The sequence below is a fragment of the Pinus tabuliformis genome, chromosome X, assembly GCF_031772625.1.
Source record: "Pinus tabuliformis cultivar Carrire ecotype Pingquan chromosome X, CPIR1, whole genome shotgun sequence".
Taxonomy (NCBI): domain Eukaryota; kingdom Viridiplantae; phylum Streptophyta; class Pinopsida; order Pinales; family Pinaceae; genus Pinus; species Pinus tabuliformis.
Window position 1 is genome coordinate 718,232,522 of NC_142308.1, and position 20,382 is coordinate 718,252,903.

The window sequence follows — 20,382 nt, forward strand, 5'->3', positions numbered from 1 at the left end:
TTTGATCTTTTTAAAGTCAAGAGATAAGTCCAAATAACATTTTGACCCAACCATAATCAAATTACAAAACATTCCTAAGAGAACTTCCTAATATGTACACTATAAAATGACATATTCAAATTCTTACCAGCATTATAAAATCACACTTAATTGTTTAAATTCCAACCTTTTGACTCGTAATGAAGTTGGACATTATTTTTGTTTAATTTATTCTTTCAATATAAATTATTTAAGCATTTGTTTACATACATATCATCATGATGTCAAAGATTATTAACCTTTAAACGCATTTTAAGTAATGACAAATAATAAACAAATCCCCAAAGCTATGAATATAAGCAATTAAAATGCTCGTCCACTATCATTCATGCTCCTACCCACATTCTTGCTCATAGTCGTATCTCACACCATTGGTCATACTCTAGCCTCTCATACCTAATTCCCACATTCATTCTCTCATACATGAAGCCTGCAAGCTAATATACAAGCCACTATCCATTCTCAATGCTCAAGCATACAGTCACTCCTTTATGCCTGCTGCCTACAACCCATATCACTATTCCCATTAAAAGTTTGACAATGAAATGGTGATTAAGTAGGGTTGGTATAATGCAGTTAATTAATAGGCATGTCACAACAACTGAGGAGGGCCCTAGGAAATGTTAAATAATAAATAATAAGTATATATTGATAGGTGATATATGGGTCACAACAATTAAGGAGGGCAATGGGTGATGATAGACAGTAATTAATATGAAGATATCAATAGGCTACAAGCATAATGACTAAGAAGGAATTTTAAGAGGATTGCATATGTTGGACAACATTTTCACCATTTCTTAATGAATTTCAATTAGATTAACGAATAATGGAGCATTTCACTATTGAGTAGCATCATTGTCTTTGTTTTTATGGAGGCTTTAAAACAAATGTCGATGCATAGTGTTTTGCTGCAAATTTTCTCGGGTGTGGAAGATAGCTACAAATTGCAAGTCTGTGACTAACTCTATTAGAGTCTTGCGGACATTTTTGCACAATATCCAATGAGTTACAACTTACCATTACCAATCTAACAATTTTGTTGTGTTTTGTTGTCTGAAAAATCAGGTATGACTACCAGATTTGACTCTACTAGGATACTAGTTCTGTAGGCTCTCTTTTCCACCTTTTTTTCGATGATGATGATAATGAGTATCATCAAATTTTTCATTTTTATGGAGCATTTAACATAAATGTGAATGCATAATATTCTATTGTAATATCTCTAGAGTTAAAAAATGCAATGGAAAGAAATTTTGACAAATCAAAAGTAAAAAGTGAAAAAAATGAAGGGGTGATGAATTTAGAGGGACATTATTATGTTTTCTTCAACCCCATATGTTATCTCTCGAATTCTCCCTAGAAGAAAAGTCTTAACATCACCAAGGGGAAAGTCTAAGGAAATATTCGACAAGCTACCCACTATAGCCTTGACAACCTTGTCCCACACTTCTAGGTCTAAGAGTGGTTTCCTAAGCAAAGGGGGGTTCCCTATGCTTTAATCCCAAGCCTATTGTGTAGTATGAGTGAGAATATGGCTAGGAGTAAACTTTTAACTTGTTCTAAAAGAATATGGTTTAATGTTAATTGGTAATTATTCAAATGATTATTGGTGCAAGTTGGTGGTGGAGTGTTTAAAACATACTGACCATATGATTTAAGCAATGTATTTGTAGCAAATGAAAAATGCATCTATTAATTATTGATTCCACAATAAAAGTGTAAATTCTAGTTAAATAACACAAATTAAATTTTTGAATTTATGGGCTTGATATTCTCATAGACAAAGGGTTTTCCATATCCTATGTCCCTCAAATATATTGACATGGCTCGAATAGTGGTACTTGGCCCAATCCCTTAGAGCACTGACCGAGAAGAATAGATTGTACCCTTGGCCATATTACTCGATTACCATCGTACAAGACGGTAATCTTCCTGAACGTTGTTTTCGGTACAATATAATAGTTAGGTAATGGAATGAATGGTTTCAAGAGGCCTAGGAGACTTCTAATATACTTAAGATATGTGGAAGTGATTTCCATATTCAAGTAAATCTAATGCAATCCTGCTTGAATGAGTACCAACAAGGGTTACTTAGACCTCCAACAAGGTGAGTCTTAAGCTTAATGGGTAGCCTCCTGAAGTCTTTGATATCCTCGAGTCTATGTTTCCCAAACCATAGTTTTAAATGCATAATGAAATGTTGGAACATGTCTCTAGCCTAAAAGATCTCTAAGAAATATCATTCCTAGAGATAAAGTGTAATCATGTTAAGCATTATTATGTTTCTTCAACCATATTTAAACCATGAGAGAATTTTATTTTGCATAAACAAACACCATGTCATTATTTCATAATGCGTTCACTGTCAATAAAGATAATTTTTTTTCTTCCAAATGACCATATATTAATGTGGGACTATGAAATAATGAAATTGACAAACAAGAGAATAATTGCTCTTTAATTTTACTCTCTCTTTTCATGCAGTTGACGGTCCCCAAAGATCAGTGACAACTGCATCCATGAAATATTTGTACCAAACAGATCTACTTGAAAGGATCACTTCTTACTGATTCAAACATGGAGCCTAACCTCGAGAGTGTCAAGAGAATTGAACCCGTCACCTCTCAATAACAAAGATAATTTAACCACGGGGACTCGACCAACTAAGCTAACCCTAAAGGCTAATAAATGCTCTTTAATTATTTTACATTTTAATGAATTTATATCACATATCATAATTTATTTATTTTGCAATAATGAACAATAGGGGATAATTGTCATAAGTGCATTAACAATGTGTTGACAATGTTAAACATTGCATTGTAAAAATAAATACTTTGACAATATCACATATGGTTGTTCACAAAACTGAAAATATCGTAGAGGCGTGATGTATTCGAATGTGTGTCTTCTCACAAAATTATTAATATAATACAATATTTAGATAATTTTAGATCTTAGCTATCAGAGGTGACATCAAGTTTATTGGGAAATTTAGGTACAATGAGATTTACAAAGAACCAACATTGAAACCCAAGGATAACACTAACAAAAATTATGCTTTTTTTTTAACCATGGTGGAATCAGTAACTCCTTGGACTAATCTGGGTCAGGCCCAAGATCAAACCTCATGGCTGCCACTATAACACTAAGAGTATATCCAACAACCTAAAAGCTAGATATACCAGATCTTACTATTTAGTAAGAGCCAAGACTCTCGGATAAGGGGAGTCTACTCCTTGAGCCGAGATCATAGTAGTCCATATACTCAATGGGATTTGAACCATGGTCTCAATGGTTTCACCACAAAAACTTACTGTTAAACCATATATAATTGTATAAAAGAAATTATGCGTTTTATTAAGTTAATGCTATGAATTTTTTTAACTATGCCTAATTAAGGGAATCTTGCAGGGAAGTCAAGAGAATCTGTGCTAGTTCACATGTTTTGCTAAGCCAAAGATCTGAGGGTTCTTTGAATTTTTTTTCTATCTCTGGATCGGTCTGTGTAACCTAAATTAGGGGTGACTTTAGCTTGCTTGATTGAATTGTTTTCATCTAAAGTCTCATTTCGATAATTGGTACCATGAAAGGGTTATATCGAATGTCTCTCTAATGTTGTGGTCTAGCTAGATTGGTCATAATGGTTATTAAATTATAAAAAGAAAAAGATTTATTTAAATTAATTAAAAATAAATTATTTGAAAATTATATCTAATTTTATACAAATTTATAAGAAAAACTCAAATGAGAAATGTTACTAAGTGTAATTGTTAGATTATAACTAATGCAGTGATATAAATTAAATGGCTAGTAAATTCTCATAGATATCAATCCAAAATAAGGAACAAAACACATAGAATTGGGTTCCTTACGATTATTGGTTTCAACATGCCTAAGAAATGTTTCCAATTATAGCCATGTTACAACAAAATCTCGCAATTATAGAGATAAAGTCCAAAATCTCAAGTGTAAGCTCCACTGCACCTTAGAGGTGGCCACTATCACCTCACCAACCCTCTTCTTGCTTCTAGTTAGTTCTCCTATGACTCAAGTGGGGTTCTCTCTGTAGATCCTAGAGATCTAATGGCTCAACTGCACAAAGTCAAAAGCTCTCCAAAACTTCTATTTCACACTTTACCATTCATATGGTTAGATCAATTAGGGTTTAGGTGGAAGCTAAGACTACAACTCTATTCCAAAATTGAAACAAAAAAGAAAAAAATTGTAAAGAAAAAATTTAAAGTTTTTTTTGTAAGCTTCAAATTCTATTGTTGAATCAAGAAATTACATCATATGCAATCAAGTCAAGATCTTTCCCACTGCGGTTTGCCATTGGGGTAACCAGACCAGTGGTGAAAGTACAATAATTTTGTCTAAAAACTAACAAAAAACAAGCAATGTTTGTGATGTTGTCTAAACATAAAGACAAGAAACATAATTGATAATATAAAAACGCTCCATGAAGAGCTGCTATGATCCAAAACTGTAACAATGAGAGAAATTAGGTAGAGGTTGAGACATTTTTGGGAGCAGTTGGAGTGTCAGGAGAGGCGAGTCCTTTTCCTTTAAAGAAAAACATAAAACGTTTAGATTCTACTAAATTGATGAAGTCTAATAATTCTATATCTTTCCCTTTCTTGCTAGAAACTAATAATGCAATTCTTTTGTGAGATTACTATTATTTATTGTTTGAAATGCATAAATGGATTCAATGCCTCGAAAAACCCTTGGGGTACATAGTTATCAATTTAACAATTATAATTTACCATTCCAACAATTTTTGGTTGGGTTTTGGGCAAAACTCATAAGCAAATGTGCTTATAAAAGGGCAAAAATGTAGAAAGTTTAATTATGCTAAATTGACAATGTCTAATTGTTCTACATTTTTTTTCATTTATCTTTGAAATTCAACGAAACAATTCTGGGTGAGATCACTTTCTTTCATTGTTTGAAATTAACGGATTTAGAACCCTAAAAAAACCACTGAGGCACTAATTATGTACAAATTTAACAACTCTAATCTGCTATTCCATTTTCGGTCAGATTTCAGACAAAACTCATTAGAAAATATTCCTAGAAAAGGTAAAAATGTAGAATGTTTAGACTATGCTAAAATGATGGAGTTTAATTGTGCTACATTTTTGCCTTTCTCATAAGAGTTTGTTTATGCAATTATGGTTGAGATCACTATTTTCCATTATTTGCAATGCAATTTTGAATGTATAAATGGATTCAAAGCCCTAAAAAACCTAGGGGACACTCAACCTGTATAGATTTAACAATTCAAATATGCCATTCCAACAATTTTTGGTTGGATTTCGAGCAAAACTTGTTGGAAAATATGCCTAGAAAAGAGAAAAATTTAAAATGTTTAGACTGTGCTAAATTGGTGAAGTTTGGTCGTTATACTATTTTGTCTTTCTTGTTGTAATTTGGCAATACAACATCATTATTTTTCATTGTTTCAAATGCAACGCATAAATGGATTGAATGTCATTAAAAACCTATGGCCACCCTCAGTTCACACATATTTAACAATTCTGGTTTGCCATTCCCATAATTCTTGGCTAGATTTGAGGCAAAATTCATTGGACAATATGCGCAGAAAAGGGAAAAAATATTGAACATTTAGACTCTTAATTTTGGTGAAGTCTAACTACTCTACGTTTTTGGCTTTCTCACTATTGTCAATTTTTGATGATATCACTATTTTTTATTGTTTGAAATGCATTTTTTTAATGTAGAAGCAGATTCATGGCCTTGAAAAGCCCTTAGGGCAGTCAGCCTATACATATATAACAAATATAATCCACCATTCCAATATTTTTTGGTTGGATTTTGGGCAAAGCTCATAATAAGAGATGTAAAAAAAACAAAAACATAGAATGTTTTAAACATATTAATGAAAATTTTCTTATATCATCTTAAAATCAATTATTTTATTTCATAAATTTCTCAAAACAACAATTTAATTGAATTTATTTATGCATTCCATAATGCATTTCAAATAAATAAAAATAGTGATTTTACCAAGAATTGTTTAGTTGAACTTAGGTGAGAAAGACAAAGACAAAGACAAAAAAATCTTTTATTTTTTTTTAAATAATAATATGAAAATTTTCATTAATAATAATTAGTTTATGTGAAGTTTAGGAAGAGAAAATTATTCAAAATTTTGTGGAAAATTAAATTATTCGGAAAGGAAATCCAAAGCTTGATTAAATCACACAACAAATAAATCTTCCATAGAAAAACAAAGAAATGAAAAAGAAGCTAGTCCTAATCCTATTACCATTCCATTTGGAATGGAATTTGATCATTACTACTCTATCTACAAAATCATTTGTAAACAACGAGGATTGATGGCCGTGTTAAAAGAACTACATTTGTTTAAAAGCCAGCGAGTGCCCTGCGTTGCAATGGGTCTGTTGCTGTTCATCTATATGTACTATAATGAATATTTGTCTGGAGTAAATCTAAATCTGCCCAATACTACGCAGCCCACACTCATCAACCTCTTTTCGGCTACTTCATGCTGTTCATCCCATTCCCCAGCAATGAACTCATAGTCATACTTAGCTACGTTGTGGCTGACTCTGAGAGTGGCATCATCGTATGCTGTTTAAGAGTTGAGGACGAGGAATGGTCGACTGTGAAAGTATGATCATGGTATGCTGTTAAAGAGTTGAGGCTGAGGAATGTATAGTGCCTGGATGTTAAAGTAAGATGGTTATGTTTTGGGTAAAGCAGGCGAACAGGATTTGGGGAAGGGCGAAGGGGCGAGGAGAATGCGCATTGTTTACAGGTTTGAGTTACAGCAGAGTAGCCGAGGCAGAGGCAGAGGTTATTCAGGCGATTCCTAGAGAAAGGGCGGGTAGATTCTTCGCTTCAAAGGAGAGGAAGTCAGGGTTAGTGCCGAGCGTTGTTTTTGAACAGGAGGAGAATGGGTTGGATGCTGTTCGGCGCAAAAGGCTGTTGAGCGTGGAAAGGGATCAAATCCATGGCCTTGTGAATAAGATTGGCCAAGAGTTCTTCCTGTCTCGCACATTCGAGCTCGAGGTGCTTGCGGGCCCTCGCTCAAGCCATTTACTTGAGAGAGGAAGGGTTGTGCCGCGTAAGGTAATCGCTCTTATATTCCTATCAAAATCATTTGCTGCCCTGAACCCTAGACTCTGAAATATAACTTACTCTTTCTGACATCTTATCTAAATATAATCACGAGGCAAGGTTCACCGGCGCCCTGGCACCGAGGAAATTCTCGACGTGGTATTTGTTTGGGCCCCCAAGCATGCTAAACTGAAAGTGGACGTGCCTCTGGTGTTTAAAGGAGAGGATGTTTGTCCAGGATTAAGAAAAGGTATGCTAAATCCCATCACGAAGTCAACATCGGTAGTAGTAGCAGCAACAGCAGAGTAGTTATTTATATTTAGTTGTGAAAATTTCAGTGAAGTATACCACCATAAGATTGTATAACTCTGCTTCATTCTGAGAGGCCAGGGATTGGTGTGTCACTTTAGATTACTCCATTTGTTCAGAAAACCAGCAACCTTATGAATAGTTGTAAATATTATGATATATCGAAAATGTGGTCATTCTATGGCAACATTATTTGCCATAATATAAAGTTCTATGTGGTTTTCACGTATAGTTGGTTGAACCGATATACATTTGCTAGAGAACTGGGGGAAGATTTTAACATGATAATCAATAGAGTGGGCAGCAGCAGCAACTCTTGGGAAAACATCGGTTCCCTCGATCTTTCATTTCCCATTCCCCTTGCTCCATCACAGACCTACCTATTGATAGATGAGACAAATTCACCAATTCCCTTCAGTAGGTTACCTATGAGAGATATGCTAAGTCCAAGGGATAAGGTGACAAGATAGACTTATAGAGGACAACTCTTTCTAAGAACAATGCTCATCAAGTATGATAGGGCAATTCACATCCTCCAACGTAACCTATTTAGGGTACACATGATCTACGACTTGGTAAATAGCAAGCCAAAAGGATCAACCTAGAGTCACAAGGTCAAGAAAAGGCTTCTAAACAATGAATACTAGCAACCAATGGAACAGTAAGCCTTCAATAAGACTCAAGTTGAAGCCTAGGGCAAACTAGGGCTTTTTTAGGGCAAGATCTACCTAGGGCAAAAGTTTTCAACTTTGAAATGGATGGATTAGCCACTAAAAGGGGCTGATTTTGAGGCAACTAACAATCCTTCCAATGTTGAATCCTTCCACAAGCCAATGACTTCAATCCTAGTCCAATTTGTGCCCTAGCCCTAGCTAGCGGCTTATCCTCGAGGGGCCGAAAATCAGTTTAAGAGAGAGAAAATGAGATTTAAGTGAAGTTTTGTGGATGATCAACAAAGTGACCAAGGCCAATGCCTAGTCCTTGGGATGATGGAGTCTATGGGAGTGTAAAATATGCTAAATCTTGGTAAGGAGTAGGGGAATAATGAAACCCTAGGTTGCAAAACCCTAGTTATCACTTTTGTGAGGGAGCAAAATCAATTGGTAGAGCTAGTTTAAAGATTCACCAATCGGAATTCCATTAACATTCTATAAGTAAGTAATGCATACAATGCTATCATCTAGATTTCATACAATGAATTTCAACAATAATGTTAAAATTGGCAACTAGGGCCAAACTCCATATGGGTCACCTTATTTATGGCAGCTGATATTTTTCTTGGATTCCTCTCTCCAAGAGGTGTAGGATTGATCTAAAGATCATCCGATTCCGACGTGTATTTATGGAGATATGAATTTATTCATATTATTGACAATTTGTCAAGGTCGGTCAGCAAGCAAATTACCCCAAACTTATCCTCAACGTTGCATTTAAATAGAGGAGACCTTGAGTCATTTGTTACACACATCTCTCATGATCTCTCTCCACTCGTTTGGGTTTGGTGGCAAGAGAGGTCAAGAGGGAGATCTAGCCGCAGTTAAAGAAGAGATCTCGTCGGAGATTAAAGGGAGATCTATCCGCTGTTAAGGAGAGCTCCAATACGCAACACAGGTTGTCCTAATCCACTGTCAAAAGGTGGCCCTAATTCCGCAACAAAGAGACCCTAATACGCACAACAAGCTAAGGACAGGACAGTGAGGGATGGAACACTGTTTTGGGCATTGTTGAGGAGGCCAAGGTGCTATCATGAGGGCCACAGTCTTAATCTTGAAGGTCGAGGGTGAATGGACTGTCTTAGAGCCTTGTTGAAGGGTGAATAGTCCTGCTAAGACACTGCTGAAGAAGTTGTCACAGGCATAGTGAAGGATCTATAGGATGCCGCAACCATTTTTGGGGAGACAGGTTTTTGCGTTGGGCTTGTAACTGCCCTAAAGGAGCAGCGTGGAGGGCAACACCCTATTGGAGGACAACCGCAGCAAGAGGAAGCAATTCTGGGTTAGTTTGAGGGTTGTTAGGGACTGTGGTTGGGTGCCCTAACCAGTCCAGAATTGCAGCAACCAAGTTACCCTAGAACAGTGAGTTAGTGCACACATTTTGAAGTGCATCTTGTAGGTGTTGAGCCAGTTTGATGGGCTACTTGTAGGAGCCCTTAGGACAGCATAGAAATTTAGTTTGCTGACATCGTAGAGGGTTAAGGGCTGCATATTGTGCCCTAACTAGATTTGCAAGAGCAGCAAGCAAACAATGGAGGACAACATCATTTTTGTGGAGGAGTGTTGGGTCAATGTATTGACCAGATTGAATCGTGATTGCAGCAACTTGTTGTTGCCATGTGGAGGATCTTCCAAGCAGCTAGAAGGATGCATTGAGCTGACTGTTGAAGATTGAAGTTGACTGGGTTGGACCAAGTCACTTAGAGGAAGATTTCCATCTTGTTTGATCGGCATTGACATTTATGATCTAGGCTTTACTGCTATTGTCATAAATTCTCAGGTTTGTATATTTGTACTATCTCTCTCTTTGCTGAACTATTGAAGACCAAAGAAGATTTGATCAAGGGTTTCCCCACATTGGGGTTTGTCCCTGGCTGGTGCCACATCTTGTGTCCTCTTGTCTTGGCTTGTCTTCTACTGTTTATGTTTATGTTCTATCTGCATTTTACTATCATGCTAATGTGATTGCTAAACTGGACATTGATATTGGGCTAATAAGAAAATTGAAGTAAATTGCTCTTAAGCATAGAACATACCAAAAATTAACATGGTATCAGAGCTGAGGTGAAGACAAAGCCCAAGCAAGAGTGAAAGAGCAATCACCGAAGATAGTTGGACAAGGTCAAAGGCTCAATGGGTTCCTCATCCCACTTCCCGGCTGAAGATAAGCTCCGTGAAAAGTCTGACTATCACGGATGGAAGATGTCTCTTGATTTGACATTGGAAGAACAAGAAGTGTTGGACTATGTGAAGGGTAAAATCCCCGAGCCTCCATCAAATGCACTGGCTGCTACAAAGAACAAGTACACTAAGGGTGAAGTCAAAGCGAAGAAGATTATTAGAGATTCCATTGACAAGCGTCTAGTGGCCTACATCTCCGATTTGAACACCTCCAAGGAGATCTATGATAGATTGGTAAGCATGTTCAAGGTTAGTGATGCAAATCAAATTTTATTTCTCAAAAATAAGCTGAAGGATATTAAGAAGGGCAAGGACGAGGATATTCAATCCTACTTCTTAAGGATCACTGAGATCAAGAATGATCTTCTATCGATTGGAGAAGTCATTCCTGACAGGGAACTTGGAGGACTCCCACCCGAGTGGTACATATTTAGAACCACTATTCTCAATAATGATCGAATTCCAAGGTTTGAAGAATTGATGTCGAGATGCATTCAAGAAGAAACCAGGATGGTGGAGCAAGAAATGCCTTTTACTAAAGGCAACCCTACTGCATTCTCCGCTCATGCCAAAAGGAGAAATAATGCAGGGTCTAAAGGTCACTTCAATGGAAAGCCCAGATCTAAGGGTGGAAGGAAGGGCAGGTGCTTTGTTTGCAATAAGTTTGGCCACTATGCGAGGGAGTGTCCAAATAGAAGGGACACATCACATGATGATGATCACAATCATTCCAGGGGCAACTTCAATAACAATGATTGAAGGAATGACAAGTACAATGGCAAAGGAAAAAGGAATGCAGGACATCAAGGAAATGGTCAACCCTCCAAGAAAGCAAGGAACTCCAGGTATGAAGAATCAAATGTTGTTAACAATAAGCAAAAGGAGTATTATCTTATATTGACTCTCACCACTACCTCTCCTCCAGACACTTTGGGAAATTGGCTTATTGATAGTGGTGCTTCAAGGCACTTCACCGGATACAAGGAAGCGCTCTCTAATCTGATAGAGAAGGAAACAAACTTGGAGATTATTCTTGGAGACGATGCCACCTATCCCGTAAAGGGTGTAGGGAATGTTACCCTTCAATTGAATCAGGGTAACTTGATTCATTTACAAGAAGTTCTATATGTACCTGATCTCAAGAAGAACCTGGTGTCCATTTCGGCAATGGAAGACAAAGGTTACAAGGTGGCATTCATCGATGGAAAGGTACATGTTTGGAAAAGGAATTTTAAAGATGCTTTTACTCTTGGGTTCAGGGTTGGCACTTTGTATCAAGTTGCAGGAAGTCCATTGGGGACCATGTCTTGTAACACATCTCTACAATCTGAACTATGGCACCGGAGGTTTGCCCATCTTCATTACAAGGCCCTACCTGATATGAGACAGATGGTGACAAGGATGCCCGAGTTCAAAGAAGAGCATGAAGGTATATGTCCGGGATGTACCGAGGGAAAACTTACAAGTAATAGCAAGACCACAGATGTGGAACAACCCAATGGGTTTGAGGTTCATGACCGGGAACCTCATGTATACAGATTAAAGAAAGCTCTCTATGAGTTGAAGCAAGCACCCCGAGCTTGGTTTGAGAGGATTGACAGCTATCTGATGAAGCTGAGATTCACTAGGAGTGAAGCCGATCCAAACCTTTACTTTAAGGTTGAAGATGATAATCCTCTCATACTGGTACTTTATGTGGATGACCTCTTTCTAACAGGTGCAGACCCTCTCATTTACAAACGTAAGAGGGAGTTGGATTTCGAATTTGGAATGGTGGACTGCAAGCCTGTGACTACCCTGATGGAGCTTAACTTTAAGAAGTTATGCAATAGTGCTGCCGGACCTGAATTGGGAAATGCCTCTGAGTATCGTCAACTCATAGGAGCACTGATGTTCTTGGTGAACTCCCGTCCGGATATATGTTTTGCAGTTAACATGTTGAGCCAATATATGGTTGAGCCTCATCACACACATTGGATTGGTGCCAAGAATCTTCTGAGATATCTTCGGGGCACAATCACTCATGGACTGAGATACACTGCCGAAGATGAGGGACTGCATGGTTATTCTGATGCTGATTGGGCAGGCAGTGTGATGGATCGCAAGAGCACTTCTAGGTGTTGTTTCTCTTTGGGTTTTGCTTCGATATCCTAGATGAGCAGGAAGCAAAAGTCGGTTGCTTTGAGCATCGCTGAGGCCAAATACATAGCTGCGAGTATGGCCTCTTGTGAAGCTGTCTGGTTGAGCTCTTTAGTGAGTTGTTTGGATATGTGCTGGATACTACCGCGATCCTTTGCGACAACCAGAGTGGGATTCGATTATCAGAGAATCCTGTATTTCATGATCGCTCCAAGCACATAGACATCAGGTACCACTTTATTCGGGATATGGTACAAAGAGGAGCAATAAGGCTCCAACACATTGGCACTAATGAGTAGGTCGCCAATATTCTGACGAAGCCCCTGGGAAGGGTCAAATTCTTGACTTTCTAAGAACGACTAGGAGTCGTGGAGAGACCTTCTCCTGAGGGTCCTGTATGATATGGACATTGAGCTCTGAGAGCTCCGGGGGGCTTGGGGGTACTTCTTGGAGCGATGAGCAACCATAGGGTGAGTGGTTCAACCTTCCCCTTGTGGTCTGCCATGTAGGTAGGATGAGTGGTTCATCCTTCTCCTGCTGAGACACAATCATAGGGTGAGTGGTCCAACCTTCATCCTTCAGCCTTCCCCTAGTAATTTGTTGTGTATAGGGTGAGTGGTTCAAACTTCCCCTGTGATACCCCATGGCGACATGTAGACAGGATGAGTGGTTCATCCTTCTCCTGTTGAGACATCCTACCCATGCAGTCTGGGACTCATGGGAAGTACCTCTCATCTGGCCAATGAGTAGGGAAATGAGGATAGGGACCATAGTACTACTGATGGACGCATCGTGTACTACCGTACTCCCTATGCTAGGATGACCTATATTGATCTGGGATCAATGGAACTGACTTTGGGTCAGTAAGAGTGGTATGAGACACTCTCTTTATTTGGAACTGATTTCAGATCAGTAAGAGTGGTATGAGACACTCTCTTTATATGGGACTGATTTCGGGTCAGTAGAGAATGGTATGATACATTCTCGATCACTTCTTTTTTTTCATAGTTCAACAGAGCAGAGCAGTGCAAGGCACTGCATTGATGGCAGAGATAGTACAGACCGGCAGATGAATTAGCAGATGGAGTTCTCCCCAATTGAGAGGGAGTGTTGAAATTGACAACTAGGGCCAAACTCCATATGGGTCACCTTATTTATGGCAACTGATATTTTTCTTGGATTCCTCTCTCCGAGAGGTGTAGGATTGATCCAAAGATCTTAAGATTCTAACATGTATTTATGGATGACCTATATTGATCTGGGATCAATGGAACTAACTTTGGGTCAGTAAGAGTGGTATGAGACACTCTTTATTTGGAACTGATTTTGGATCAGTAAGAGTGGTATGAGACACTCTCTTTATATGCGACTGACTTTGAGTCAGTAAAGAATGGTATGATACATTCTTGATCACTTCTTCTTCTTCATAGTTCAACAGAGCAGAGCAGTGCAAGGCATGGCATTGATGGTAGAGATAGCACAGACTGGAAGATGGATTAGCAGATGGAGTTCTCCCTAGTTGAGAGGGAGTGTTAAAATTGACAACTAGGGCCAAACTCCATATGGGTCACCTTATTTATGGCAACTGATATTTTTCTTAGATTCCTCTCTCCGAGAGGTGTAGGATTGATCTAAAGATCATCCGATTCCGACATGTATTTATGGAGATATGAATAATAATAAATAAATAAATAAAATAAATAAAATAAATAATAATAAAATAATAAATTAATTACATGCTCTAAATAAATATAAATAAAAGAAATAAAACAAGAAAAATAGTAAAAATCAGTAAAACTATCAAAAAGTAAAAACAAAAGAAATAAAACAAGAAAAATAGTAAAAATCATTAAAACTATCAAAAAGTAAAAACAAAAGAATAAAACAAGAAAGCAGTGAGTTGCATGTTGACACATGGAGTGTGTGCATGTGGTTCCCCTTCTAATGTTTGCTCTATTTAATAGATGGTGAGGAAGATGAGAGGATCCATCATTCCAAGATTCTATCTTTCATTTTCTTGGGAGAATAGTGTTCTAAGACAGAGGATTCACTGGCAGTAGTACGTTGATTGAGGGCTCAGGGGTGGCCAGTTGTAGCATGACCTTGCGCAATTGAGCCTACGGTTGGGTGGAGAGTCGTCCCCAAAACCTTGTTGCAGTTAGCAGACTTCAACCGAAATCACAGGTAAGGGTGCTACCCATAGTTTTCAACTTGAAGTTAATTAGTGATAATTGCATGTTTAATATAAATTTCTTGGCTAATTACATGTTTATTTTGGGCTATTACATATGGTATTAGAGCAGGCTCAACCCTTAGGGCCTATGGGCCTATGGAATTTTTTTTTAACTAGACTTGTTTTGAAAGTTACAGGATCGTTACCTCAGGGAGGCCGCATGTCCCTTTTTGGTCTACAAACCCTCGCTGTACACGTAATTTTTTTTTATTTCAGGGTTTTCAAAAAAGAAAGAAAGCTAAAAAGCCAATCTAACTCAATCGCAGGCCGTTAGGGATTTAATAAATAAAATCCTTTGCAAAATTTTCCAGGAGATCCTAATTCATTATTTGACTCCCTAGCTTGTATGATCACTGGACATGAATATTCATTGTGAGCAGTGTTAGAGTCGGTCTAGTAGCCCTCCACCAGAGAATCAGAGATCAAAGCTCTTTGCATTTCATGATTAGGTGTCCCATCAGTGTGATCATGTTGCATTCCGTTAGGCATGCCATAACTCTGGTGGAGGAGTTTGTGGCATTTATTCCCCTCCTGTTTGGCACTGCTGGTTCAGGTTTGTTTAAGTAAATAAAATCTTCAAAGGGTCATTAACCATCATGTTTTAAAATTTCGAGGTCTTAGGTCTAGGGTTGAGTCAATTTTTGTCTTGAGAGGTCATAAAGGACGAGTAGGCCAGAGGGATTTCCTTCATAAAACATCATTTCAATAATTCTCATTATTGTACAGCTAAATTTTCACCTTGTTTTCAAAACTCTGTTTTTGAAAAACAAAGGTCATTATCTCGTTTTTGTAAAAAATTGTCAAAATTTCAAATTCTCCAAATGTTGAAGCGTAGCCTTGGTCTCCTTTGCCAAAGCATCTCAGAAGCCATCCCTGCAAAAATTTTCAGAAGAAATCATCATTTCAACTATTTTTTTTTCAAAAAAAAGAAAACCAGAAGTCAGAGCCAATTAATTCAAAAAGTGTCAACACTCAAACATTATAAAGTGGGTTTTGGGCAAATAAAAATAAAAAAGGAGCCTATAAAAGCACATCACTCTTCATTAGCAACTCATTTGCCTCTCACTAGCCAAGTGAATCCTTGCAAAGGCGATTTCAAGAGTCATTGAGCAAATTGGGCAGTTTCAGGGGCGCGCTACGCATCAGCGCGACTTTTCCAGTGCATTTTTACTCAGGCGCTACGCACCAGAGGGGTGCTACGCATTGGGCAAGGTGCGCTACGCGTTGGGTTTTTCGCCCAATAAACTGCCAGCAAGCTACCAAATCCTCTTTTCTCTCAAGCAAATTTCAAGTAGGCCTCTCCTCCATGGCTAGTTTTGGTTTTGCAAGATGAATGAGAAATTAATATGTTAAAAATGCCATGAAAATGAGAAATTAAAACCCTACATTGCTGTGGAAAATTTAAAGACTTAGTTGTGCTAGGGTTTCAAAGTATTTTGCTGTCCAAGGTTGCCCATTTTTGATCCCTCTTTTCCCTCATCTTCACCAACATTCTCCTTCAAATTTTCCCATAAAATTTTATAATCTTCCTCTCTAAAATCCCTAAAACCTACTAAATTCCCAAACCCTACTTCACCTTAAAATCCCACAATATTATGATTTCCCATGTTGCCTTCCCTAAATTCCTTATTTATGTTTATTGTCCCTAATTCCCTCATGTTCCCCTTTCCCTAACAATCCCCTTGTATTTATGTCCCCTTGGTGATAGCATTTGAAAAAGTCAAACAACAGTTAATTGGGTGCAAAGTCAGCAATACATTTCAGCCATCTTGCCTTCAAAACCATGTCTGAAACCGAATCAGAATATGAGCAGAGTTATGACAGTGATTCGACACCGGAGATAGAAGTGCCAAGGAGGCATCATAAGGGTGGTAAAGGTGGTCGACATGTCAGGGAGGAGCCCACTTCTTTGGCTCAGTTGCAAGCTTGTCCACTTGCAATGACATGTTTTCAGTATCAATCATGCTTTGGATATTGTGAGTGGATCTCGCAAATTCAACATCACAGAGAACTAGTCCGCTTGTTTGTCCTACATTTGCACAATGGTCAGGTGAACCTTGCAGGAGTGGACTTCACCCTATCACCCGAAATTGTTGCTCAAGCCACCGGGATACCAAATGTTGGGGAGGAGTGGAACAAGCGCCAGCAACTAGACAGATTTCATTATGAACCATATATCAAACCCGGGTGTATGAGACACCTAACTGTTGTTTTTCCCTTCAGATTCCTAAGGGATGAGTATGCACCCTTGATGAGGCTCATTATGCGCTATTTCACTTGTGAGGGCAGATTTTCACGTTTATATTCGTACCATATCCGTTTGTTGATGCATTTCACCCGGGTACGAATGATGAACATTCCATTTTTCATGTGCCGAAATATAGAGAGGATGGTGCCCTTAGTGCAAAGGAAGAACCCCGCACAGCAACACAAGAGTATATATCATTATGCACTGATCGAGATCATAGTGATGCATCAGTTGGCACAGCAGTGTATTGCTTGGGAGGATTTCATCTCTCGCGACTTCTTCACTGTGCCACAGCCACCCCCTGAGATTGTCCATGATGAGGGAGGGCCTTCACATCAGTTTCACATTCCAGAGCCCGAGCATGTCAGCACTCCAGCATGTGTTACATATCAGAGAGGCCACAGGGCCTTATTTGCATCTGCACGGCGAGTATTATCTCCACACCAGGTGGAAGGGGTCTCGCCTTCTTCATCAGCACAGCGAGTGTTATCTCCACATCAGGTGGAAGGGGCCTCGTTTTCGACAGCAACACAGGTACAGTAGAGAGGCAAGCAGCCCATGATTGATGAGGGACCATCAGGTGATCCAGACATAGACATTATTGACCTTGACATCAGTTCTCCTAGCTCGGAGCTAAAGGAGATCATTCAGCAACAGAAGGCTGAAAATCGCTTGTTGCAACAGAAATTGGAAATGGCCAATTGGACAATCAACTACTTGGAGCAGTGTAATAAGCAACTAGAAGATGAACACACTCTTGATGAGTTGCGGCGAATCCGAGAAGACCGAAACTTGGCCCGCAAGAGACCCGGTGATTTGACACCTATTGAGCAAGGGTCTATGCTCATCCGGGTGAACACTCATTTAGAGAAGTTGCTAGCCAAGGCAAACAGGGACAAAGATATGCTCCGCCACATGAAGAATCATTATTGGGCCCGCATGCATGTGTGCAAAGCGAAAATGAAGGTACTCAATGGCCAAGGCACTAAAACGGAGGAAAAGGCCCGATCCACTTCAGATTTTGGCCGAAGCCTCCTTGAAGGAGCATGGTGCTCAATGATACACCCCTAGCTCAAAATTCAGAAAATTTGGAGCAATTTTGGTCAATTTTGAATTTTTTTTTTTGGCTAAAAACAGGTTTTTGCCCTCAACGCGTAGCGCGCCGCGCGCTACCCTGAAGATGGGGAGGTCCATTTCACAAAAACTCTGCATTTTTGGATTTGTCATGACAAATTACACTTGCTCAGCCACTGCCAAGACATTTCATTGAGGTTTGGCCCCCGAAAAGGTCAAAAAACAAGCAAAAAATGACCTTCTGCCACTTTTTGGACACACAGGAAGCAGTCTTGGGAGATTGCATTTTTGGAGGGGCAAATGGGCACCAAATTGAGAAATTCCACTTGGGCTGGAGAGTAGACATCCAGACCTTTCCAACAAGCCCACTTGAGCCTCATTTGGATGCCGGGAAGTGCCCCAAAAGTGGGCTCAAAGGCGCGCTACGCATAGAGAAATGGTGCGCTACGCATTAGGGAAATTTGCCAGTTTTTCATCTACAGCTCAAGACAACGCAACTTTTGACTAGTTTTGATTTTTCATGGGATTTTTCACCCTCTTTGATGTAACTAATGTATTTTCATGATGACATGACACTTTTTTACCTATTCTAGAAGATTCATTCATAAAATAGCAAAAAATTAATGAATGAATTGGTTTCTTAACTTATAGAGGCAAGTTGTTTTGACTGCCTAGATTGTAGTGCTCAGTTTAGAATTGGTTGAAACAGCTCCTAGGATGATGAGCTCGACCCCTAGAGGCAAGGAAATGTGTTAGCTTGCCTATATTATGTACTTTCTTAGTCATTTTCATGGTTGGACTCTTGAGGGATAAGCTTAGACTGTATTACTCTTTGTATCTCTGCAATTTTGGCAAAGGAAAGACTAGGGTTTTGCAGCACTATTTGGGATTCCTGTGGTTATTTGTGTTGATGGTGTGTTTCTCTCATGTACTTGTAAGTTTGTTATGTGTATCATTTTCCTACTATTCTCTTCTGCAAATTAAACAAATGAAGTGTTAAGGTAGAATTCATAATCTTGTATGCTCTGCCTTTAAGTTTGTTTAATATCTATGTTTTCATCTGTTTAAGGAGAACTCCTGAAATTTTCTTGCTCTCCTTAGCTCCTCACCAGTCATTTCTATCCATTCAATTCCTTTAAAGACATCAGGACGATTGCCTACCTTGCCCCAAAAAGACCTCTGCAAAAACTGTGTCACATCCCCGCACCCAAAATTGCCTTTCCCTGTTTTCCAACAAAACCCTAAAAATCTTAAATCAAACTATCTTATCAATTTACTAGCCTAAAATCAGTATTCATATCGGTCATCTCAGCCCCTTTGAAGACCTCTTGCCGAGATAAACCCGGAGAGAGCCCTCTCCTGTCCTCGTAGGGCTAGCTACGAGGCTAAGTGGTTTGATGTTGCCTTGGATTTTGCCTTCCTCAGCCTGAGGCAAATTCGAGCGCTAACATATTGGCGACCATACTGGGGAAGAACAAATGGTTTGCTTGTTGATGTCATTTGTTTTATAAGCTACAGACGGAGCCTGAAGTTATGTCAGGTAGCCTTCGAAACGCTTTTGCTTTGCATTAGTGGAAGTAGATAAACGCTGCTTCAGTCAATCTCCGGTCTAGCTTGTAAACGTGACATTTAACTTGTTAATTACCCTAGTACATGTCTCAAGTTTAGATCTGATTGTTGATGGTGGACAACGATCAGACACTGGCAAGGATGAAATCATTCACCTGGCGACTCCTTTCATGAAGAATCCAGCAACCTGTGCTTCATGGTGACTTCACTGCAGAGAGATCAGTAGCTGTGAGATTTTCAAGATGGACCGAATCACAAGAAGATATGCTCCCATGAGCCGAGATCACATCCCTGGTTTTCCAAATAAAATTCCGAATGTAGATTGGTCAAGGAATTTGCCTACATTTAAAGATGATGGTAGGAAGGATGCTGCATTACATCTGGTTAGATTTCACATGCATATTCACAAGTTGAAAGTTGATTTTCCTGAAGATTGCTTGATGAAGATATTCCTGGCTACTCTGGAAGGTGAAGCCCAATCCTGGTATGAAAGTTTGCCGCCTGCTTGTATTTACTGTTCAAAGGATTTTCATGCTATGTTCATTGAAAGATATAAGGACTCTTATCCATCATTAAATTTAGTTCAAGACTGTTGCAAGCATGCTTATAGTTTTATTGAAAGCCTTGAGAAGTTTTATGAAGATGATAATTTCATGGATGAAGAGATCATGGAAGCCCTGTATGAGAATCCATTTCAGCAGCATAAAGAAAACTTAGAGGATACTTGTCCAGATGATCAGGACATTTTGCAGCAGAATCAAGAT

The 20,382-nt window shown here is 38.8% G+C and overlaps 1 protein-coding gene across 1 annotated transcript in view; it reads left to right on the forward strand.

Annotated features, from left to right (window-relative positions):
* Nucleotides 1-6,324: 6,324 nt before the first annotated feature.
* LOC149141982 (uncharacterized) overlaps nucleotides 6,325-20,382 on the forward strand; it is a 119,128-nt gene continuing 105,070 nt past the window's right edge. The window contains exons 1-2 of the mRNA XM_089448500.1: nucleotides 6,325-7,164; nucleotides 7,273-7,402. Coding sequence (XP_089304626.1) covers nucleotides 6,772-7,164; nucleotides 7,273-7,402 — 523 coding nt within the window. The 5' untranslated portion in view covers nucleotides 6,325-6,771. The remainder of the gene's footprint in view (nucleotides 7,165-7,272; nucleotides 7,403-20,382) is intronic.